Source organism: Astatotilapia calliptera, chromosome 20 (genome assembly GCF_964374335.1).
Source record: "Astatotilapia calliptera chromosome 20, fAstCal68.1, whole genome shotgun sequence".
NCBI lineage: Eukaryota > Metazoa > Chordata > Actinopteri > Cichliformes > Cichlidae > Astatotilapia > Astatotilapia calliptera.
Window position 1 is genome coordinate 250,654 of NC_137441.1, and position 25,167 is coordinate 275,820.

Below are 25,167 nucleotides of genomic sequence, written 5' to 3' on the forward strand. Positions count from 1 at the left end.
AGGATGTGACGACTCAGAGAAATGACGCTGCTTCCTGCTCAGGTCACAGGACGAAACTTGAGCTTAAAATCTCCCTTCCCAATAACCTTTGTTTACAGTAATGACAGCGAGCTTGCACCTGTAAACAAACAGTGACACATTCTTTTCCATTTGCACCATATTGCGCCGATATTAACAATTGGTGTTCGCGCTCTCTGCGGTAGAGTATCACTTCCTGTTACTGCTCAAACACAGTGATGTTTTTGAGTAGCTTACCTGCTTAGCAATTTAATTAAAAACTTAGATACCTTCTTCTTTCATAGTATAATCTTCACATGCTTCATCCGAAGCACACTCTCTGTGCACTCACTCCCTAATTTATAGCCAAAGTATTCACTCACTGTGTCTTTACTGTTTCAATAGCTTAGCTTAGCTCGCAGCCGACTCGTTAGCACCATGGCTACTTCACCTGTCCCCCCTTCACTTTCCTGCTCATTGTGTCAGATGTTTGGTTACTCCTCAGCCTCCTTTAGCAGTAATGAAATCTGTAACAAATGTAGCATATTTGCAGCTCTGGAGGCCAGGATTACTGAATTGGAGACTCAGCTTCGCACCCTTCATTCACCCGTAGCTAGCCAGGCCCCTGTAGCTGGTGCAGCCGAAGATAGCGTAGGCCCCGCTAGCTGTTCCCCGGCAGATCCCAAGCAGCTGGGGAAAGAGGGCGGCTGGGTCACGGTGAGGAGGAAGCATAGTCCTAAACAGAAGCCCCAGGTACACCACCAACCCGTTCATGTGTCTAACCGTTTTTCCCCACTCGGCGACACACACGCCGGGGGTCAAACTCTGGTAATTGGTGATTCTGTTCTCAGACATGTGAAGCTAGAGACACCGGCAACCATAGTCAATTGTCTTCCAGGGGGCAGAGCAGACGACATTGAGGGAAATTTAAAACTGCTGGCTAAGGGTAAACGTAAATACAGTAAAATCATAATTCACGTTGGCAGTAATGACACCCGGTTACGCCAATCGGAGGTCACTAAAATCAATATTGAATCGGTGTGCAACTTTGCCAAAACAATGTCGGACTCTGTAGTTTTCTCTGGTCCCCTCCCCAATCAGATCAGGAGTGACATGTTTAGCCGCATGTTCTCCTTAAATTGCTGGCTGTCTGAGTGGTGTCCCAGAAACAATGTGGGCTTCATAGATAATTGGCAAACCTTCTGGAGGAAACCTGGTCTTGTTAGGAGAGACGGCATCCATCCCACTTTGGATGGAGCAGCTCTCATTTCTAGAAATATGGACAAATTCATTAAACCTCCCAAAATATGACTATCCAGAGTTGGGACCAGGAAGCAGAGTTGTAGTCTTACACGCCTCTCTGCAGCTTCTCTCCTCCTGCTACCCCCCCCCCCCCCCAAAAACCCATCTCCATAGAGACTGTGTCAGCTCCCAAACAGACAAAAAACAAACTAAAAACCAGCAACAAACAACTTAAACATAAACAATTACAAAGAAAGAACAATAAAGTATCCACATCTGAACCAAAGAGTAAAACAGTGAAATGTGGATTATTAAATATTAGGTCTCTCTCCTCCAAGTCTCTGTTAGTACATGACTTAATAATTGATCAACAAATCGATTTACTCTGCCTTACAGAAACCTGGTTGCAGCAGGATGATTATGTTAGTTTAAATGAATCAACACCCCCGAGTCATTCTAACTACCAGAAACCTCGAAGCACAGGCCGAGGGAGAGGTGTGGCAGCAATTTTTCACACCAGCCTATTAATCAACCAAAGACCCAGACAGACTTTTAATTCATTTGAAAGCCTGATGCTTAACATTGTCCACCCCAGCTGTGAAAGTCAGAAACCAGTCTTACTTGTTATCATCTATTGTCCACCTGGGCCTTACACAGAGTTTCTGTCTGATTTCTCAGACTTTTTATCTGATTTAGTTCTGAGCTCAGATAAAAATAATTATTGTGGGTGATTTTAACATCCATGTAGATGCTAAATATGTAAAAGAACCCACCCACCACTTTAATCACACTCTAGATCTTGTTTTAACATATGGCATAGAAACTTCATGAACTTCTTCACAAATAAAATTGTAATCATTAGAGGAAAAAATTACCAATAATCATCCCACAGATGTAATATTATCTACAGCTACTCTTAGTACCATTGATGTTAAGTTAGACTCTTTTTCTCCAATTGATCTTTCTGAGTTAACTTCAATAATTACTTCCTCCAAGCCATCAACGTGTCTTTTAGACCCATTCCTACAAAACTGCTCAAAGAAGTCCTGCCATTAATTAATGCTTCGATCTTAAATATGATCAGCCTATCTCTAATAATCGGCTATGTACCACAGGCCTTCAAGCTGGCTGTAGTTAAACCTTTACTCAAAAAGCCATCTCTAGACCCAGCAGTCTTAGCTAATTATAGGCCAATCTCCAACCTTCCTTTCATATCAAACATCCTTGAAAGAGTAGTTGTCAAACAGCTAACAGATCATCTGCAGAGGTTTATTTGAAGAGTTTCAGTCAGGTTTCAGAGCTCAGCACAGCACAGAAACAGCTTTAGTGAAGGTTACAAATGATCTTCTTATGGCCTCTGACAGTGGACTCATCTCTGTGCTTGTCCTGCTAGACCTCAGTGCAGCGTTCGATACTGTCGACCATAATATCCTATTAGAGCGATTAGAACATGCTGTAGGTATTACAGGTACTGCGCTGCAGTGGTTTGTATCATATCTATCTAATAGACTCCAGTTTGTGCATGTAAATGGAGAGTCCTCTTCACACACTGAGGTTAGTTATGGAGTTCCACAGGGTTCAGTGCTAGGACCAATTCTGTTTACATTATACATGCTTCCCTTAGGCAGCATCATTAGAAGACATAGCATACATTTACACTGCTATGCAGATGACACCCAGCTCTATCTGTCCATGAAGCCAGATAACACACACCAATGAGTTAAACTGCAGGAATGTCTTAAAGACATAAAGACCTGGATGGCCGCTAACTTTCTGCTTCTTAATTCAGATCAAACTGAGGTTATTGTACTCGGCCCTGAAAAGCTTAGAAATATGGTATCTAACCAGATTCTTACTCTGGATGGCATTACCTTGGCCTCCAGTAACACTGTGAGGAACCTTGGAGTCATTTTTGACCAGGACATGTCCTTCAACGCACATATTAAACAAATATGTAAGACTGCGTTCTTCCATTTGCGCAACATCTCTAAAATTAGAAATATCCTGTCTCAGTGTGACGCTGAAAAACTAGTTCATGCATTTATTACTTCCAGGCTGGACGACTGTAATTCATTATTATCAGGAAGTCCTAAAAACTCCCTGAAAAGCCTTCAGCTAATCCAAAATGCTGCAGCAAGAGTCCTGACCAGTGTTGCCAACTCCTCAGTAAGGAAAATCGCTATTGGTTGTCCTAAAAGTTGCTAGAAGTCGCTAAATGATGTCATTGCCTAATTTGCATAATTGATCATACTAATCTAATTGTACCCTATGTTGTTGGAGAGACAAATAACATCGTGGAAGAGACATAAAGTGAGTAAAAAACGTCCTAAATGCATTTAGAGTTTATTTAGAACTACAAATTAAATTTCTTTTAGCAATTATTGTTTTGTTTAATGTCACATTTCCAATCCTGCTCCTTTACCCGGGCTTGGACTGGCAAAAGTGACCCGAAATAGGCACTCTGGTGGAGTTACTTTGTGTGTGTGTGTTTATAAGTAGTTTTAAACCTTGTGATCCACAAAACAGCATAAGAGTAAAAGAGTAAAAGAAGAACTGACTGCGTTACAGCACCCGCTGCTTGTTGAGAGTAAAAGCAATATGGGCTTTCACGTCTTTTTTTAGCGACTTTTTTTTAGAAAAAAGGTCGCTAAGGGGTCTGAAAACTCGCTAAATATAGTGACAAAGTCGCTAAGTTGGCAACACTGGTCCTGACAGGGACTAGAAAGAGAGAGCATATTTCTCCTGTTTTGGCTTCCCTTCATTGGCTTCATGTTAAATCCAGAATTGAATTCAAAATCCTGCTCCTCACATACAAGGTCTTAAATAATCAGGCCCCATCTTATCTTAATGACCTTGTAGTACCATATCACCCTATTAGAGCACTTCGCTCTCGCTCTGCAGGCCTACTTGTTGTTCCTAGAGTATTTAAAATTGGAATGGGAGGCAGAGTTTTTCCTTCCCACTGTCACCAAAGTGCTTGCTCATAGGGGGTCATATGATTGTTGTTTTTTTCTCAGTAAGTGTTACTGTAGGGTCTGCCTTACAATATAAAGCGCCTTGTGGGGACTGTTGTCATTTGGCGCTGTATAAATAAAATTGAATTTTCAGCCACCCCTCTTTGGTTTTATTACTTTCTTTTAATCTTTAAAGTGCTTTTGAGCACCTGGAGCAGGGTGCCGCCGGTGCATCGAGCCACCTGGAGGGCTCTTCAACTGGTGGGGGAGATTGTCACATCTTGCAGGAGCTTTCCTCTCCTCAGGAGCTCCCTCTGCAGGAGGGGGAGATACAGGAGAGGTGGAGGAAGATCTCAGCCTGGGTGTTTATTGTCTTATGTAGTCTGGAAGATGAGTGGATGGTGGGGTGGGTGCAGTTTTCTCTGTGGTGGGGTTGGGTGGACTGTCCCGGGCTCTGTGGGGCCGGGAGGCGCTGCTGCACTGGGCCCCGGTCTGGATGGGCCTGGGCCCCCTTTCCCTGGCGGGTCGCGGAGTATGGGGGTGCCTACTGGGGTCAGCGGGGGAGCTGGCCCCAGGGAGAGGTCACTTGCCCCTCCCTTCCTTCCCTCCCCATCTCCAGCTGCCTCCCTCTTCCCGCTCCACCACAACCACCCACACATGCAGGACCTTGGAGTAGGGGTATGTCACCAGGGTGCAGAGGAGGCTACCCCCCCCCCCCCCCCCGTCCCCTTCTGGCTGCCTCTGCCTCAATTTTATCCCACAACTTAGACATTCACATTACTCACACTCTCATTACACATACATATAGGATCTTGGGGGTGGGCACGATACACGGAATCCAAAGTACCATCAGGGTGTACACCCCACCCCTGGCGTCGTTGCCCACTCTCAATTTTAAATACACGTAGACATTGAGGGCTAGCAGGAGGGACCATGCGCTTACCTGCTGCTCTCTGGCAGGTAGCTCCATGCCCTCCTGGGTTTTAAATGCACCTTAGAACACACATGCATCAACACTACAATGAGCGGGTGGAGGGAGGTTTGGAGTCTTCTCTCACCCCCATTCTCTGCGACCTGCTGGAGCGGGGGGGCTAGGAGGAGGAGTTGGCCGTCCGACTGCGGTCTGGAGTGTGGGGCCTTCCTGCTGCTGCGGAGTCGGGGCGGTCTGCCTCCCCCCACCGCAGGGAAAAGGGTAACACCACCTGGGTCTGGGTGCAGTTCCCCCCTCCAGGGGCAAGGGTACCTAGACCCAGTTTGTAGAGTACGCTTGGGGAGTGTGATCGTGTGTACAGCGTCTCTTTATGTCTGTCTCCACGTTGGTTGAGTGTGGAGTAAGTGTATATGAGAGCATGAGGGTGGGAATGGATGTTTGTATCTGTGTGTGCCTGTATTTCTGTGTCTATATGTCAGGTTGGGTGTCAGGCGCCACCTCTCTGGGGACATCTCAGGCCCTCCAAGGTTTGGAGGCCTATCTCCCCCTACCACCACTTCCCCTGCCAGTGGCGGACCCCCTCAGACATCGGTGCGTTGGTGGTTCTTTGTGTCCGGGGATGGGCGTCCAGGTACACACCGGCTCACTCCTTGGCGGCCGCTTATCGGGGCCTGGAGCCTGGGGCTCGCTCGGGCCACTTCGGAGGTGGGGTGCCCCCGGCCTCTCGGCCTGGGGCTCGGTCACTCAGGCACGGCTGGCTGCCGGCGGAGCTCACGGGCGCGTCACTGCAACCCCCCCTGGCTTCTGCTCCGCGGCTGCTGAGTGAGCCCTCATCTGGGACTCTCCTCAGCTCTCTCTGGGACAGTGGCGCGGCTGCCCCTCTGTTGGTCTTCCTTGGTCTCTTGTGTTCTGGGGGCCTCTGGATGTCTGGAGTTTTGATCTCCTCCATACCTGCTTCATGCCCTGGAGGACGGGGCTGTGGCCCCCCCACACCCTCTAGCAGATCATTACATGAAGGAACCTTTTAAAAAACAAAAAAAAAGGGCGTCCATGCTCACAGGTGTACACACGGGTGATCACACCCACAAACTACACCCTTTTTGGCTCCTACCTCAAAGCACACTGTGTTCTGTTGATCTTATGTGCTGCACAATAATGTTTAATATTTAGTATTTACTGTCATATTCCCATATATCATTGTGATGTTGTTTATTCTATTACTCTTGTTCTCTTCTGCTTGTTTTCTTCTTTCTTTCTCAGCAGGTGACCCAGGTGATTGATATATGCATTTTTTTTTCTCTGCCCGTTCTGTTGGTTTTTGTTTTTTTTGCCCTTCTCCCCCGTCCCTCTTCTCAGCTGTTTCTCTTTCCCTCTTTCTTTCTCCCCTTCTTTCCCCCAGTCAAGTCTGTCCCGTATTCAGTAAGTGAAAATAAAATAAACAATAAAAGGTGAATCAAATGGACCATTACGGCAAGGCTGTGATGGTCAATTTGGTAAAGTAAATCCGTTGGGCATCTTTCTTTGCCTTTAGACAACAATTCTGATGGCAAAAGAGCCAAACGGGACAGACAAAAAAAAAAAAAAAAAAAAAAAAGTGCTTTTGAGCAACAGTTCTCCAGCTTTCTGAAGCTCTTCTTCTTTGGACATCGGCTGCTTTTTTTGTTTTTGTTCAGTCCCTGTACCTGACCCTTTTCACGGGAGTGTTTTTAACCCCTGAACTCTGACGTATGAAGCACTAAAGCATAAAAAGTCTTCTAACTCAAGGATGTACACAGCAGACACCTTAGCAAAGACTTTGACTTTTTGTTACCAGCAGCTGGTTTCTTTAGTCGAATCTGTGAAAAATACCAACGATGACAAAGTCTGAAATAAAATAGTGTTTTTGCACCAAAGGTGACTCCCAAACAGCAGGGAAGGTGAAAACTGAAGAAAGAAGAACAAGTCCAGCAAAGACCTGACACAGGACACTGAGCGATGATCATCTACTTTCCACTGAAACCTCATCAGAAATGGTCTGAGTGGAAGGGCAGCATCAGGAAGCCATAATGAAGGGAAACACAAGGAAAGGCTGAGGTATGGAAATTGCACAAGAACTCAGAAATCAGAGGAACAGGTCTGATGGAGAGATGGATCTTTGATAAACTGATGAGTGTGATCCACCGTGCAGCAGCATCTGGAAACATCAGCTTCATGTTTCAGCATGACAATGATCCAACCACAGTGAAGGCACAGCTGGATAGAAACACACGGGGGAACAGAGCCAGACCTCAGCATGACTGAAGCAGCGTGGGATCATCCTGACAGGGAACAAAACATCCAAAGAAGAGCTTTGAATGTCCTTCAAGGAGCCTGGAAAACTGTTCCTGAAGATCCTCACAGAGCTGACAGGAAGTGAACTACACTGGTTGTTTGGCCTTATGAAGCATCCTCCCAGCTCTGCTCAGGTTAAATCGTTCTGGCTGTTTTGCACAGCCAGTCCTAAATCTGAAATATTTGAGTGGGATGATCGGGAAAGATCGAGGATGTTTCCTACTTCATAAATCTATTATGCAGTAAACAAATGTGTATTCACTGCATGCACCGAAACAGATGCACGACTGGTCATTCATTATTACTGTGAGTCCGACACCAACAATAAAAAGTTGGTGCCTGCAGCCTTCAGTGACTGAAGGCTGCAGGCAGCTGAAACAACACTGAACAAGTAAAAATCAAAAATCAGAACCACAATATGAGAGACGGGAAAAAGACACGCTGATTAGAGGAAGAGAAATACACTCACTGTTTGGGAGAAAGAGAGAAAAAAGCAGGAAAGAGTCAAAGTAACATCAAAAAGGAGGAGAGACAAAAACAAAAGAGGAAACAGAAACCAGGGTTTTACAAAATAAAGGGCGTGAACAGAAGAGAGGAAGAGCAAGAGGAAGTGAAAGAGACCCAACATGTGACACACACTTGTGTGTGTGTGAGTCATGTTTTTATTTCTCACAGTTGAAGAATATCTCTGCTTTAGAGTTTTTCTTCCCCCAAAATAAAAGTTAAAAGTGACTGTGGGTTTTTTCTGTGCCACTTTGGGCTCCCACGGTTCAACATGCATGTTAGGGTTACTCTGTGATTCAGCTCGAGGTGTTAGTGTGAATGATTATCTGTCTCTCTGTGTTAGACAGAAAAGCCACCTGCCCCCGCCTCGCCCCTCGCGGGGGGGGGGGGGGGGGGGGGGGGGCTGGAGGCTCCCGTTTGGATGAGTGTCTGGAGATGGATGGAATGGAAATTCGCATTACTCTGAGATAATCTGGAGGAGAATCACAGCTGCAGTAACATTCATGACAGTTTACTGATATGATGATTTAAATCATTTCTGTGGGTCTGAACGATCGGATTTCTCCAATACTGGACCCACTTCAGTCTGCCTACCAGGCATTGGAGCGGACGATGCCGTCATTCACCTCGTGCATCCTTCCCTCTCTCACCTGGAGACCGCTGGGAGCACTCTGAGAATCATGTTCTTTGATTTCTCCAGTGCCTTTAACACCATTCTTCCTACAGTCCTGAAGGACAACCTGGAGAACTCAGGAGTGGAGCATCACCTCACTACCTGGATTTTGGGCTACCTCACTGACCGACCACAGTATGTGAGAACTCAGGGCTGTGTGTCGGAGAGGGTCGTCTGCAGTACAGGCCCCACAGGGAACGGTTCTGGCTCCGTTCCTCTTCACCATCTACACTGCAGACGTCTCCCACAACTCCACCCAGTGCTTCCTGCACAAGTTCTCTGATGACTCTGCAATAGTCGGCCTCATCACTGATGAGGACGACAGGGACTACAGAGAACTGACCCAAGACTTTGTGGACTGGTGCAAGCTGAACTGCCTCCAGATCAACACTAATAAAACCAAGGAGCTGGTGGTAGACTTCTGCAGGCACAAACATCCTCCACTGCAACCACTGAACATCCAAGGTATGGACATCAAGGCTGTGGACAGCTACAGGTAGCTTGGTGTTCATCTGAACAATAAACTGGACTGGACTCATAATTCAGACGCCCTCTACAGGAAGGGCAGAGCAGGCTGTACCTGCTGCGGAGACTCAGGTCGTTTGGAGTGAAGGGCCCACTCCTGAAGACCTTCTATGACTCTGTGGTGGCCTCAGCCATCTTTTAAGGTGCGGTCTGCTAGGGCAGCAGCATCTGTGCTGGGGAAGAGAACTGAACAGGCTGATCCGGAGGTCCAGCTCTGTTCTAGGATGCCCTCTGGACTAGGGCTGGGCCATATCATACCGTTCCCGGTAATACCAGTATAATGTTGGGCAACGATAACAAAATAAAATATCGCGATAGAATATGAGTAAAACACGCATGCGCAGTGCCTTTGTTTTCATACGCACATGGCCGAAAAAGCATGGTGGCAACGGAGAATGAGAAAGGGGAAAGTGGATCATTTAATGAAACAGATGAACCAGAACTGGTTTGTAAAAATGGTGCAACTTCAGTGATGTGGAACTGGTTTGGTGTTTGTCCGTCAGATACACACCAAAGCAAATTTTTTTGTAGAACATGCAAGCGGCCCTCGTTATTGCCGTATTTGTCGGACTAAGGTGCTCGTAAATCTGGAAGCAATCTGGGTCCTAAACTCTGTATGCTTCAGGTCCCAAAGTCAAATGAACACTGCGGCATCACTGAGAGTTAAAAACTGTCTAAATTCTTTCATCTGTAATAAAATGATCAGCGTTGCTGCTTTACCAGGTGTAACAGTTAAGTTTAACATCCAGGCATCCATGAAAACAGGATTTATTACATTTAACGGAGTTAGAAGTTAGCAGGAAGTTAGTGGTTAGCTCGCTAGTTTTGCTAGTTACCTAAACATGATATTGCATGTTCTGACTGAGAGATTTCTGAAAAAATTCAAACGTACAGCTCTTCTTCTTGCACACTGCAGTTTAATAATAATAATAATAATAATAATAATGGATTGCATTTATATAGCGCTTTTCTAGGCACCCAAAGCACTTTACAATTCCACTATTCATTCACTCTCACATTCACACACTGGTGGAGGCAGCTACAGGTGTAGCCACAGCTGCCCTGGGGCAGACTGACAGAAGCGAGGTTGCCATATCGAAAGAGCTGCTTTGTGGACGCGCCATCGGCCCTTCCACAAAGCACCTCTTTTTAACTTCGGTGGATATTATACATGGTTATGCTCAGGATATGTCAGCCCATTTCTACTGGAAATGCCTTTTGGTTAAACCTTCAGCAAGGAATTTGCATTTGGTCAGAGGGCCCGGTGGCGCCAGTGTCCGGCAGCCTCGCCTCTGTCAGTGCGCCCCAGGGTGGCTGTGGCTACAATGTAGCTTGCCATCACCAGTGTGTGAATGTGTGTGTGAATGGGTGGATGACTGGATATGTAAAGCGCTTTGGGGTCCTTAGGGACTAGTAAAGCGCTATATAAATACAGGCCATTTACCATTTACCATTTGCACTGTTCAATTTTTATATAGCTTTAATGCACATAAAAACAGCTGCTTGATTAAGTGAAAATAAATGGATGGGTTTTTGCGCTAGTAAAGTTGTGGAATTGTATTTTGTCTCGCATCAATTATATCGTCAGTAATATCGTTATCGCAAATTTTCAAATATATATTGTGATAAATATTTTTGGCCATATTGCCCTGCTGTAGTCTGGACCCAGTGAAGGTGGAGAGTGACAGGAGAATGGTGGCTAAGCTGTCATCCCTGTTGGACAACATCTCCTAGACCATGCAGGAGACTGACAGCACTGAGCAGCTCCAAACACGCACACAAACACAGACGCACGCACACACAGACACATGCACAAAAACACACACACACGCACACATGTACACAAACACACGCACACACACACGCACAGAGCTGTGTTTACATAATTAAGTAAATTTCAAATATTAATCTGAGAGATTAGCGCTTCATAATTTCACCATCTGATCAGCAGCAGCACTCTGCATGTGTGTGTTAGGGAGAGGTCCTAATGACAAAAACAGATTAGTGTTGTTCTGTTTTCAAACTGTGTTTTTTAAACAGCAGACATGTGGACAAAGGACACATGGAGCTATAAGGACATGAAGACATGGAGTGTGATACAATGAAAGACATAAATGCAGAAAAGGGGAATAAATGTTTGAGTCATGGTGACTGTAGAGTGTGAACAGTTCTATGTTTCATCATGACACCAGGCTGACAGCACCGGTGGACTTGAGCCTGGGGCAGAAAGGAAAGGAGCTGTACCGACATGTTGGACACACAGGCTTAGTTTCCTTTTCGAGCACTCACACTCGAACGCAGTCAGCGGTGTCTAAATCAGCCGAACCGTTCTGAGGTGACACATTTGAGGTTTTTCAGCTTCAACAAACTGCATCAGACTCAAGATTCAGCCCCTGTCCTTATTAGGAGAAGTCTTTTGAAATATACACACGTTTATGCTCGTGCACGTGCACTCAGAGCGCGCACACACACAGCGTAACCAAGCAGGCTGCCACACGCCCATTTTAAGGCTACAAGGATGTTAGCATTGACTGAAAGGGCTTCAGGCCAAGAAACAAACAGACAGAATCCTATAAAACACTTAGAGTTTAAGAAACAAACACTTTCTGCAGCAGCTACAGAAAGAAGTAAAAGACAGTCTGTATGCATGTTTTTACCTGGACACACTGGGATCTCCTCCCAGCTGGACTTGAAACACACAGGAGACTTCGGCACACTCTCTCAGTAGGAGCAGCAGCTCTAATCTTTACAATTCAGTTTTAGTTTTTTAGCAGCAAATCACAACAATAGTCACCTCAAGGTGCTTTATAGAGCCAATGAAGAAAAGCCAATATTTAGGACATTCCGATAATAATGAATGACAGTAGTCAAGCTTACAAGTAATAAATACACAAATGCACAAATGGAAGAAAGCAGTCTTACATATTTGTTTAATATGTGCGTTGAAGGACATGTCCTGGTCAAAAATGACTCCAAGGTTCCTCACAGTGTTACTGGAGGCCAAGGTAATGCCATCCAGAGTAAGAATCTGGTTAGATACCATATTTCTAAGCTTTTCAGGGCCGAGTACAATAACCTCAGTTTAATCTGAATTAAGAAGCAGAAAGTTAGCGGCCATCCAGGTCTTTATGTCTTTAAGACATTCCTGCAGTTTAACTCATTGGTGTGTGTTATCTGGCTTCATGGGTAGGGGTGGCTCCTTTGTTGGCTGTAGCCAACAAAGGAGCTACAATCAGAGATTTACTACAACTGCTTTGTCCTGAGTGCTGTCTACTCACTGTAGCTGCATGCTGGATGCATCCAAACATCCCTGATTCCTCAGAGGAGTTTCCGGGACCACAACAAAGACTCTGGTAAGGGAAGGGGTGGTGGGCTCTGTGCTCATGTGCTTCAGGACAACAACAGTGGAATCACAGACAGTCACTGCACACTGAGATTCCATTCAGTCCATTCAGTGCAGGTGCTTTTATCTACCTCACGGGCTAACGGTAGCCACAGTTACCATTGTTTATAACGCTAGCTCAAGTCTCATCCACCTCCAACTTCTATCAACAGAAAGCAGAGACCCCAGAGCACATCCATGCTGTTGCTGGGACTTTAATAAGGCATTTTTGAAATCATTACCCTGCAAATTCCACCAGCATGTTAACTGTCCTAGCAGCGGGGACAGGACACTGGACCATGTGTACAGGAATAGAGCCACGCTCCTCCCCACATGGGACAATCTGACCCCCTCTCGCTGCTCCTTATCTCTGCATACACCCCCTCTCAGGAAACAAACTCCTCTAAGCACCGGGGTCATTAAAACAAGGCCAGATGTTGTTCTCTTGATCTGACAGACTGATCCGTCTTCGAACTGCAGGACCTGGAAACCTTCACTCAGTCTGTCCTTTTCTACAGTAAGTGCCTTGTAGAGAATGTGACAGTCACCAAACCATCCAGGTTTTTCCTAACCCATGACGAGTGAAGTCCAGGCTCTGATCACAACTCGTAACTCAGCCGAAGGCTGAGAGACAGTTCTTTATACACGACTGCCAGAGCCAACCTGAGGAGGAGGTACAGGAGGAAGACAGGGGGCTTGCTCACCGACAGCAACCCCCATCAGGTGCGGAGAGGTGTGCAAACCCTCATCAACTACAAAGGCCAGAGTCCCCCAACCCCTGACAGCAGCCTCAAACTCGCAGAGGAGCTCAACGTCTTTTTTGCTCTGTTTGAGGCCACCCCGCTAAGCTCACCCGGACCCACAACACCACCACCTGGTAAAGAAGGCCCAGCAGCGGCTGCACTTAGAATAACCTGGAGCAGGAGCTGCTGCTGGCCTTCAGGCTCTCCTCCTGCCTGGTGTTTGGTACTCAGGGGTCAGACAGGCTGCACAGAGGGTCACTATTCCTCCAGACTCACTAACAGCTTCTTCCCCGGGCCATTCGGACTGTTAACACTACTTTCCTGTTTACTCCTGATTTATTTACTATTTCTATGATTTTTACTGCTGCTCAGTCAGCATGGAGTAGCCACCATACTGCTGTACATGTACAATGACAATAAAGGGCCATTCAATTCTATTGTAGTGACTGATTTTAACATGGATTATTACTCATATATATATTAGAGATTTAAAAAATCATATACAGAACTAAATGGGAGCCCAACAAAAGCAGCGGCTTCAGTGCTCTTCCTCAGGGTCCTCAGACGGGTACCACTAACAGTATTAAGGTGTTATTAACGGTCCAAAGACCACATTCAGGCTCAGGAGCAAACACACTCTGAGGGAAGACCTGCCTGTATTACCCCCACTCAGAATATAAAACCAACCTGAAGGGAAACATTTAAGATGGAAATCTCCACAGCCCGGCACAGGTGGGAAAAATAAAGTATAAATACCTTATTACTATACTTATGTACAACTTTTAGGAGCTGTACTTTAATTGAGTAGTTATTTTTTAACCGACATGAGCGTAAACTGTAACACATGAGGCAATCCTACTCGTGTATAAATCACCGGGGTACGTCGCATAAAAAGAGATGAAAGAGGCACAACTGAAGTCAGGGGTTAATGTGGTTTGTTTCGGACCTAACCCCTCACCGAGGGGAGATGTCAGCATCAAGCTGAGAAGCAGGGAGTGGGAGGAGCATAAAGTAAAGTTTTTCAAGTCAGAGACAGCGTTTCTGTAAGCGCAGCAACAGGACAACATTTTACACGTGCAGGTAAATCCAACCGAGTTCATGCTGCCGTGTACACACACAAGCCCTTACTGCCTTTGCTTACATTTGAAAAACAACTATTAAGCATTTCTTAGTTATGTGTTAAACATTTCCCTGTTTATGACTTACTCCACAATTTTACATCTTTATTCTAGCAGAACATGCTTTATAATCAAAATGAGATAATTTACTGCTCTTTACAGTTGGGGCAGATTTGTATTGAGCATAGTTCAGGTTATTGTTGGCCCGCTCCCGGCGCCAACATGTAGGCAGCTGCTCATGTTCTGCTTCAGTGATTCAGGCTGACTGCATTTATTGCAATGAAAATTCATCTCAAGTAGGTTTATATTCTCATTTTTATACCACAAGGTTGAGTTATGTGTGCGCAGCTGTCAGACGTCCTCCAGGGAGCTACTCTTTCATTTCTTACTCTGTACTTCTTCAAAGAGTTTATTTAGTACTTCGACATTTACTGGAGTATTTTAAAAACTACTATCTGTACTTCTTATTTAAATACAGAATGTCTGCCGCCTCTGCAGCTTTCAAATATTCAACTTGAAAGTCTGCTGGGCCCTTTCATTGTTGTTTACAAGCCAACACATGAAAATCAGCATTTCCCAGACTGTTCAGCTTTTCAGGAACTGAGAAATACAGTTGACCATGATGCATTTTCCACTAAAGACCTTTGCCTTTCCTCGAACACCCACAGATCAGAAATCATTTTTCAAATCTTAGATATGAACCTTCAGTTCGGTCGATAATCAACAGTATCGACAGCATGGCGTGACTCACGCCGTACCTGCATCCATCGTCTTTAAGGTGACAGGAGTGCCCACGGCAGCACGCTAAAGCACACAGAAAGCATTCAGCCACACAACTCACCAGAGACGGGATGATTCAGCGGCGAACGATCGACAAACTAGTCCTTCTTTCTCCTTCCTTTCAGCCGCTCGCTAACAGCCACGACGCCTCCATCAATCAGCACGCCTTCACTCCCGTAAAGGAGGAAGAGACGAAGGGTGGGGGGCAGGAAGCAGAATCAGAGGTATTGTGACACACAGGGGTTCTTGGTTTCTCTCTGAAACTTGATGAATCAGACCTGGCGTCCACACACACACACAACTAACCCTGCCACAAGGACTGCACGGACCTCTTCACACCACCGAGGCAGGAAAAGGAGGAAAAAGCTGCTAAAAGCAGTGTTTACATTCTTGAACTTGTTCATCTCTGGAATCAGTCCAGTCTCGACTTGTCAAAGTTTCTCTCCTTCACAGGAAAACCAACCTGACCACATCCCTGAGGCTAAATCCCCACAGCTCATCACAACATCAGCCCAGCTGTCACAGCCCAGCTGCTCGCTTGGCCTGTGCCCTTGTTCTTCTCAACACATTACAGACAAAACCCTTTACGTGCTTCTGGTCCGAGATGAGCGTCACATTACATCCAGTTTCAGCTCTCGTGCATGTTACAACATGACAGCACCTTCCCTGGTCTGCTGCTGCAGAGTCCATAAAGAAATGATTGTGTGGTGCGCGAGGACAACTCTCACACTGCTGATGGTGATGTGACTTCATTACTGCTAGAAGAGGACGTGTTTGTGTGGCACACGGACAGACGGACACAGAGAGGACACACAGTCAGAGGGCTTTACCAGAACATCCGCCATGTCGAGAGAGCGGCCGGTCGGTTAGAGCGTGCGTCGTCAGCGGTGTTAGCAGGCCGGGCACACGCATGTCATCCTCTCTTCAGCCTCGGACCTCTGCTTTACACACACACACACACAGCGAAATGCACAAAAGCACATACAGTCCAAACACATGGAGATGTTCACAAATGCAACATCAAACAGCACCAACAAATCCACCAAGAGGCAGATTTATTCACAAGGTGTCCACACACACACACACACACACACACACACACACACACACACACACACACACACGAAGGAGAGAAAAAAACCACAGTGAGTGTGTGTGTGCAAAAGTGTGAAAAGGACACTGAAAGATTCTTAATGAACTTTATATTTAAACGATTCTGACACGTTGCCGTGTTTTCTGGGCGCTGTGAGGACCAGATGACATCATCACCTCTAATCTGCTGCTCTTACTGACCAAGCATCATTAGGCCGCCTGGACGTATTTGGTCATTTTGGCTGTAATAGGGGCAGAAATCACACTATAAGTGCATGCTTTTGCCCCTTTTTTCAGAATAACCCCAGCTTTAAATATCTGTCAGTCATTTTACATCACTGTATTGTTGTGACAACGCAACAACAGTTTACAGTGGACGAAAATAAAAAACAGACTCTGTGTTTTCAGATTTATAGTTAAGTGGAAACTGATATTCCACAGAAACAAAATGTAACACATCAACTCTAAAAATGAACTATACTAAATATGTACAATGAAGTTTTTGAGCCTAAGCCACTCAGTTTTTTTAAATCTGCAGGCCTTTTTTGGGGCGTTGCCACTTCTTCACACCCATGCATCATCAATTCTTACATGTGATTGGACCATCGGTTGCTCGTGCTTTCTAAAGATGCACCATAAAGTTTTCTCGTCTTTCAGTAAGCGTCCACATTTTCTCTCTAGCATAAACGATGACGGAGTTACCGTCGTTTAAAGAGCGCTTGTAAAATGGGCCTGTCAGCGGGCCCATCGTCAATAAAGGGTTAAACCTCGAACATCGAACAGCAGAGATGAACGAGCTCCTGATGCATTCAATTAGTTGTAAACATTTGGAGGACGTGAGTGTGGCGAGTGTAAAACCATATGACCAAGAAAGCAGCAGAGGGAGCAATGACACCTGTACTAAACAGTCACATTTTAATCCAGTTCATCAGATTCCAGTTAACGAACCATTCAGGCAAACACAGTTAAGTTTTTGTGCACCGTGATTTCATGCAAAGTCTCCGTAAAGACGAGAACTTCACCCACCATCAGAGGTGGAGCTGAGGATGTTTCCACTGTAACACATGGACAGAAAAAAACGAGTAACTGAAATTTCTGGTTCTGAAAATGCTTTTTCTCCAACTCTGGAAGGAAGAAGTTAGAATCAGTGGTCAGCCATCATGCCACCACTCTTTATCACTTTCAATAGGAAAAGCTGACAATGGGGGAGATTAGGGTTAAGGCTAGGGGAGATAAAGGCTGTAAACGGACCCTCACTGCTGTTAGCGTTTCTATATTCACACCCTGACACACCAGCACACAGGAAACCTCTGTGTTCAGGGGTTTGTCCAAGGACAGCATCCAGGACGAAGGAACAGGGATCAAACCTCTGACCTCACATTAAGGAGGCACCACGATGAGTCACAGGCTGACTCCATGTGTATTTTATCATGTGAAGAACTACACGATGTTTGTGTGTCTATTTATGAACGGAGAGGAGATGGAACTCTTTAAAGCCACTTGTTTTTTCTTTAGCAGTTTCCTCGCTTACATGTTGGGTAACACAGAGTCACTTTGATCGTCATCTTGGGTAATGTCGGCTTATCACAAGTTTCTCTGTCAGTCCCACATCTGCTTCATGTACTGTCCAATCTGTCTCCATCATCATCTTCCAGTTATTGTGTTCTTTTTTTTTTTTTTTTTTTTTTTTGGAAGTGTTCAATACCTGCTGCACAATCCACTTCGTATTGCCTCTGTCCTTTGTTTATTGTACAGTTAGTATTGTATAGTTAGTAATAGTACCTTTTTATTTTATAAGTTACTATTTTTTGTAATTCCTAGATTTATATCTCTTGGAGATTTATCTTTTATATTCTTATAAATGCACCATGGGGGGGGGGGGGGGGGGGGGTATTTCGGTACGCTGCATACTGTGTATACTGTTGTACTGACAATAAAGTTCTTGTATCTTGAATCACTGCTGCGGTTCTCTGAGTGAATATGACCTTTAACAGGCTGATGAAGCAGCATCGTCTGATAAAAGCCCACAGACGTACGCATCAATGAAGCAAAGATGGCCGGAGTGCTAGAAACACAAGACAAAAGGAGAAACAGACAGAAGGGAAGAAGATGAGCAGTCTGAAAAAGAGGAAGTAAGCAACAGACATAATGAAGAAAGACGCAGGAAGAGGAAGTGTGTACCAACTGGCAACAGGAAGACAGAAAAAGCCGTCCTGCTCCTCGTCCTCCGGCGGCTATCTGAGAGGTGGCTTTATTCAAAGTTGACAAGAGACTTCAAACAAACCAGCACAGCTTTCCTTCCAGAGGCTTCCAAAGACTTTCACATTAAGACACATTATTGCAATGACCCACAACCCTCACCTCCAACATGCTTTTAAGCCTAATATGTAAAACCAAGAGTGACATGAAGGGAGGGCTGGGTGTTCAGAAAGAAGGGAAACGGAGTCGAGGCGAAGCACCCGCAGGTGATCAGTAATGATTACAGACAGGTGTTTGTTCCACTCTGAGGGACTTGGATGTAAAAACTACTGCTCGAAATACGATTCCTTCAATGCAGAAACACGTTATTTCTGCTTTTCAGTGTCTCTTCCTCCTGAAACCAGACCCAGCACCCTATATGGTCATAATGACAACATTCCCATAAATCCCCATACTGCAGCTTATCCTGACGTAAGCTATACGAGTCATCGACACACCAAGAAAGGAAGGAAGCACGGAGGAACACTTTGTGTCTGTTTGTTCCAAATGCAGCTCTAAATTTAAGGAACACGGTTCAATTCTCTCACATGAGCAAGGCAGCAACACTGCTTGGCCTCACGTTTGAATTCCAGGTTAGCAACACATGATCAGGGTTAACCTGAGAAATTCAACAAACCTCATAGTCATTATGAGAGTAAATGGTAAATGCTAGGGCGGGGCTATATCATACCGTTCACGGTAATACCGGTGTAATGTTGGGCAACGATAGGAAAATGAAATATCGCGATAGAATATGGGTAAAACGCGCATGCGCAGTGCCTTTGTTTACATACGCACATGGTGGCGATGCAGAATGAGAAGAGCGAAAGCGGATCGTTGAATGAAACAGATGAACCAGAACTGGTTTGTAAAAATGCTGCAGCTTCAGTGGTGTGGAACTGGTTTAGCTTTCGTCCGTCAGATACACAACAAAGCACTATTTTTGGTAGCGCATGCTAGCGGGCCGTCGTTATTACCGTGTTGTTTGGAAAATACGGCACACTTAAAATCAATCCTTTGATTTTCCTGAAAGTCGATAGCGCCCCTTATAATCCCGTGTGCCTTATGTATGAACTCTGGTTGTGTTTACTGACCTCGAAACGATTTTATGTGCACGGCGCTCGAAAATCTGTCAAATGTTTCAGTACGACTTTGCTGAGCTACGAAGCCACACCGCTTGATGGATTGTCGGAGCATTACGGCTGTCGTAGGCGGAGCCTCGTGGAGTGATACGTACTGTGCTTCAACATAATATTACCGTATTGTGTGTGTATAACCTCTTTTTAAGTTTTGTGGATATTATACATGGTTATGCTGAGGATATGTCGGCCAGTTTCCACTGGAAACGCCTTTTGGTGAAACTGTCAGCGAGGAATTTGCACTGTTACATTTTTATATAACTTTAATGCACATAAACAGCTGCTTGTTTAAGTGAAAATACATTGATTTTTTTTTTTTTGCACTAATAAAGTTGAGGAGTTGTAAAGTATTTTGTCTAGTGTCAATTATATCGTCAGTCATATCGTTATCGCAAATTTTCAAATGTACATGGTGATAAATATTTTTGGTCATATCGCCCTGCTCTAGTAAATGCACTGATTCTTATATAGCGCTTTTCTACTCTTCCGGAGTACTCAAAGCGCTCTATACAATCTATACAACAGACCTCATTCACCCACTCATACAAGCACTTCCTTCTGTACTCTAAGCATTCACACACATTCACACTCCGATGCATCGGAGAGCAACTTGGGGTTAGTTTTAGGTTCTTGCCCAAGGATACTTGGCATGCAGACCTGGGAAGCCAAGGATCGAACCACCAACCTTCCAGTCAGTAGCTGATCTGCTCTACCACCTGAGCCACAGCCACCCCAGAGAGCTACCCCAATATTTCTAACAGACATGATGTGTCAGGCAGATCACATCACCATGAGGACCTTGCAGTCTTTGTAAAACTTGCAGATGTGAGCCACATCTGGGCCAAGCTGTGTGTGCCCTTTTTTGGGGAGTATTTTGGATTTATGGATTTTTTTGGCCATATCATACTGTTCACAGTAACACCAGTATAATGTTGGGCAACGATGAGAAAATAAAATATCGTGACAGAATATGGGTAAAACGCGCATGCGCAGTGCCTTTGTTTTCATATGAACATGGCGGCGACGGAGAATGAGAAGGGCGAAAGTGGATCGTTGAATGAAACGATGAACCAGAACTGGTTTGTAAAAATGCTGAAACTTCAATGGTGTGGAATACGGGTGGGGGAAAAATCGATACTGTGTAGTATCGGGATATTTTGTTTGCTAATAATGTATCGATACAGGGACAGCAGGAATCGATATTTTGTTACAAAAAAGTTTTTCAGAATCAGAATCAGAATCAGAATGGGGTTTATTGCCAAATGTTGAGCAGGTTTACAACATTAGGAAATTGCTGCGGTGCTTCAGTGCAAACATAGTATCATAAATAGCACTTAAATAGACATGGAAAAAAATAAAAGTAGGGATAAGAATTAAAAGTGCTACGTGGGAAGATATGTGCATGAGATATACATGAGATATATACATGAGAATAAGAATTAAGAGTGCTACGTTGAAAGATATATACATGAGTGCAGGTGGTGATCAGTGCCAAACATGGAATGATGCAGTGAACACAGCGTAGGGTCATGTGTTAGTGGTGGGAACAGTCATATGGTTATTGTTCATGTGTCCAACAGCAGAGGGGAAGAAACTGTTCTTATGGCGAGAGGTTCTGGTGCGAATGGACCGGAGCCTCCTGCCTGAGGGGAGCAGGTCAAACAGACTGTGTCCAGGGTGAGAAGGGTCAGCTGAGATCCGAGCTGCACGCCGCAATGTCCTGGAGGTGTACAGGTCCTGCAAAGATGGGAGTCTGCAGCCAATCACCTTCTCAGCAGAGCGCACAACACGCTGCAGTCTCTGTTTGTCCCTGATAGTGGCTCCAGCGTACCACACGGTGATGGAGGAGGTGAGGATGGACTCGATGATTGCAGTGTAGAACTGCATCATCGTCCGTGTTGGCAGGTTGAATTTCTTCAGCTGCCTCAGGAAGTACATCCTCTGCTGGGCTTTCTTGATGACGGAGGTGATGGTGGGCTCCCACTTCAGGTCCTGGGTGATGGTGGTACCCAGGAAGCGGAATGAGTCCACAGAGGTGATGGGGGTGTCAGTCAGGATGATGGGGGGGAGTGGGGCTGTGTGCTTCCTGAAGTCCACAATAATCTCCACTGTCTTCTGGGCATTCAGCACCAGGTTGTTGTGGCTGCACCAGGACACCAGACGTTCAACCTCCCTCCTGTAGGCAGACTCGTCCCCGTCCGAGATGAGTCCAATAACGGTGGTGTCATCTGCAAACTTGATTAGCTTGACAGACTGGTGGGTGGAGGTGCAGCAGTTGGTGTACAGGGAGAAGAGCAGAGGAGAAAGAACACAGCCCTGAGGGGAGCCGGTGCTGATGGTCCGGGAGTCCGAGACATTCTTTCCCAGCCTCACATGCTGCTTCCTGTCCGTCAGGAAGTCAGTGATCCACCGGCAGATGGGATCAGGCACATTCATCTGGGAAAGCTTGCCTCGGAGATGGTCTGGAAGGATGGTGTTGAAGGCAGAGCTGAAGTCCACAAACAGGATCCTGGCGTAGGTTCCTGGGGAGTCCAGATGCTGCAGGATGAAGTGTAGGGCCATGTTGATGGCGTCGTCTACAGACCTGTTGGCTCTATATGCAAACTGCAGGGGGTCCAGGAGGGGGGCCGTGAGGGTCCTGAGATGGGAGAGAACTAGGCGCTCAAAAGACTTCATGACCACAGATGTCAGAGCCACGGGTCTGTAGTCATTTAGTCCAGTGATCCTAGGTTTCTTGGGGACAGGGATTATGGTGGAGGACTTGAAGCAGGCAGGCACATGACATGCCTGCAGTGAGGAGTTGAAAATGCCAGAAAACACTGGGGCCAGCTCGTTTGCACAGTGTCTGAGGGTGGCAGGAGACACACCGTCTGGGCCGAGAGCTTTTCGAGCATTCAGACTCTTAAACTGCTTCCTCACATCTGCTTCATGAATATGAAGAGTTGTGGTGGGAGGAGGTGGTGTGAAATCCTCTTTTGTGTGGGGTGAGGAGGGGGGTGTTGTAGGTGAACGGTTTGAAGGTGGTGATGGCTCTATGGAGGGGGGAGAGGTGGGGGAATTAGTGTCCAAAGTGTCTCTATTGTTGGGGTCGTTGAAGGTGTGAAGGCTGCCTGATGGCTCGTCAAAACGGCAGTAGAAGTCATTTAGGGTGTTGGCTAAGAGCAAGTCATCAGTGGAGTGGGGGGTTTTAGGCTTGTAGTTTGTGATATTCCTAAAACCTTTCCACACAGAGGCCGAGTCATTCTCTGAGATCTGCTGCTGCATCTTCTCAGAGTGCTGATGTTTAGCAATGTCCACTTCTTTAGTGAACCTGTACTTGGCCTCTCTGTAGCAGTCCCTGTCTCCGCTTCTGAACGCCTTTCTCTTTTCCAGCCACAGCTTTTTGAGTTTAGGAGTAAACCAGGGTTTGTCATTGTTATAACTCACCCTGGTGCGTGATGGCACAATGCTGTCCTCACAGAAGTGGATATAGGAGGTGACAGTGTCCGTAAACTCGTCCAAGCTGTTAGAAGCAGCCTTCAATGTGTCCCAGTCTGTAGACTCCAAACACGTGCGAAGCTCCTCCACAGCCTCGTTGCTCCACAGTTTTTTAGTCCTCACGACAGGTTTGGAGAGCTTCAGCCTCTGTCTGTACGCGGGGATTAGGTGGATCATGACGTGGTCAGAAAGTCCGAGTGAAGCGCGGGGCACCGCGCGATAGGCCCCGCTGATCGTGCTGTAACAGTGGTCCAATGTCCTCTCCTCTCTGGTCGGGCATTTAATATACTGCTTATATTTTGGAAGCTCATGGCTCAGATTGGCTTTGTTAAAGTCCCCAAGAGCAATGATGAGAGAGTCCGGGAATGTCCGCTCCGTGTGGAGAATCTGCTCCGCGAGTGCGCACTGAGCTGCCTGCGCATCTGCATCTGGCGGGATGTAAACAGCGGCCAGGATGAATGAAGCAAACTCCCGCGGAGAATAAAACGGTTTGCAGTGGATAAAAAGATATTCCAGAGAGGAAGAGCAGTGCTGAGCAATCACTGTCACATCTGTGCACCAGCCACTATTGATGTAGAAGCAGAGACCTCCACCTTTGGACTTACCGGAGAGAGCGGCCTGCCGGTCCGCGCGCAGCAGATGGAAGCCCTCCAGCTTGAGCGCGCAGTCTGGGATGTTCTCACTGAGCCACGACTCCGTAAAACATAAGACACAGGAGGAGGCAAAGTCTCTGTTCATGCTTCTCATCAGGGCCAGTTCGTCAATCTTATTCCCGAGTGAGCGTACATTAGAAAGGAAGATCCCAGGAAGAGCAGTTCGCAGTCCGCGTCTCCTCAAATGCACGAGTGCGCCGGCTCGCTTCCCTCTCTTTCGGCGTCTCGCTTTCCTGGTCAGAGTCAGCAGTAAATCTGCCGCAGATGCGACAAATATTGGAAATAAATCCACAGGCGTTGTAGTCCTGTAGTTAAGGAGCTCTTCTCTGGTGTACGAGTATCCAGAGGAGTGCCCAGACACAGAAGAAATGCACAAAAACAAAACAAAAGTAACGCACTGAAGCACCAGGGCGACCATCCGCGGCGCCATCTTGGCTCTGACTTCAGAGCATGTTGATCCTTTTTCTGAGCAAGAATAAATTTCATAGTTCAGAATAGCTGTAATTGCACCAGATGGTTGCATTCAGTTAAGTTGGACTAGACTGTAATACAAACTGTTCAGTTTGTCAACAATAAAACTGAAATGAGAGAAAGACTGAGTGCGAGACTTTGATATTAGATAAAATGAATATTGATAAAGTTTACCTTTATGTACAGAATCTGAATATCACAAAATATTTTTAAAAATTGCAATAATATCATATCGTGAGTTAAGTATTGTGATAATATCGTATCGTGGGATGTATGGTGATTCCCACCTCTAGTGTGGAACTGGTTTAGCTTTCATCCGTCAGATACACAACAAAGCACAGTTTTTGGTAGAACATGCAAGCGTGCCGTCGTTATTGCCGTACTATAAGGTGCTCTTAAACACCTTTAATTTTCTCAAAAATCAACAGTGCGCCTTATGTATGAATTCTGGTTGTGCTTACTGACCTCTAACCGATTTTATGTGGTACATGCAGAAATCTGTCAAAAATGTTTTAGTACGCCTTTGGTAAGCGACGAAGGCGCACCAGCTGATGGATTGTTGGAGCATTACGGCTATTGTAGGCAGGAGCCTCGCGGAGTGATACGTACTGTGCTTCAACATAATATTACAGTAGTGTGTGTGTATAAGGACCACAAATGGCTCCTGTTAAGAGACTGCTTATGAAGTGGATTTCAAACTTGGGACTAGAGTAGAACTAGTAGGGACTAGTAGAACATGGGACTAGAGCAGCTGTGAGAGAATTCAACATTAATGAATCAATGGTACAGACGTGGAGGAAGCGAGAAGAATGAGTCAAGTTTGACTGTTTGGTTTTCTTATAATCCCGTTCACCTTATGGTCCGAAAAATACCTATTTGACTTGTTTATTTGGCACACTGCAGTTCCATGTTGCAAAGCGCCAGTTTTTAACTTGTGT

The 25,167-nt window shown here is 45.7% G+C and overlaps 1 protein-coding gene across 5 annotated transcripts in view; it reads right to left on the reverse strand.

Annotated features, from left to right (window-relative positions):
• Positions 1-25,167, reverse strand: part of rgs19 (regulator of G protein signaling 19) — a 46,669-nt gene that overhangs the window by 10,964 nt on the left and 10,538 nt on the right. The window contains exon 2 of one of the 5 annotated variants that reach the window (XM_026153817.2): positions 15,990-16,097. The exons of 2 other annotated variants lie outside the window; for them this stretch is intronic. In XM_026153817.2, the coding sequence (XP_026009602.1) occupies positions 15,990-16,004 (15 nt within the window). In that variant the 5' untranslated portion in view covers positions 16,005-16,097. Of the gene's footprint in view, positions 1-15,220; positions 15,599-15,989; positions 16,101-25,167 lie in introns of those variants that run through there. 2 more of the 5 variants (XM_080295394.1, XM_026153818.2) reach the window with 2 other exon arrangements.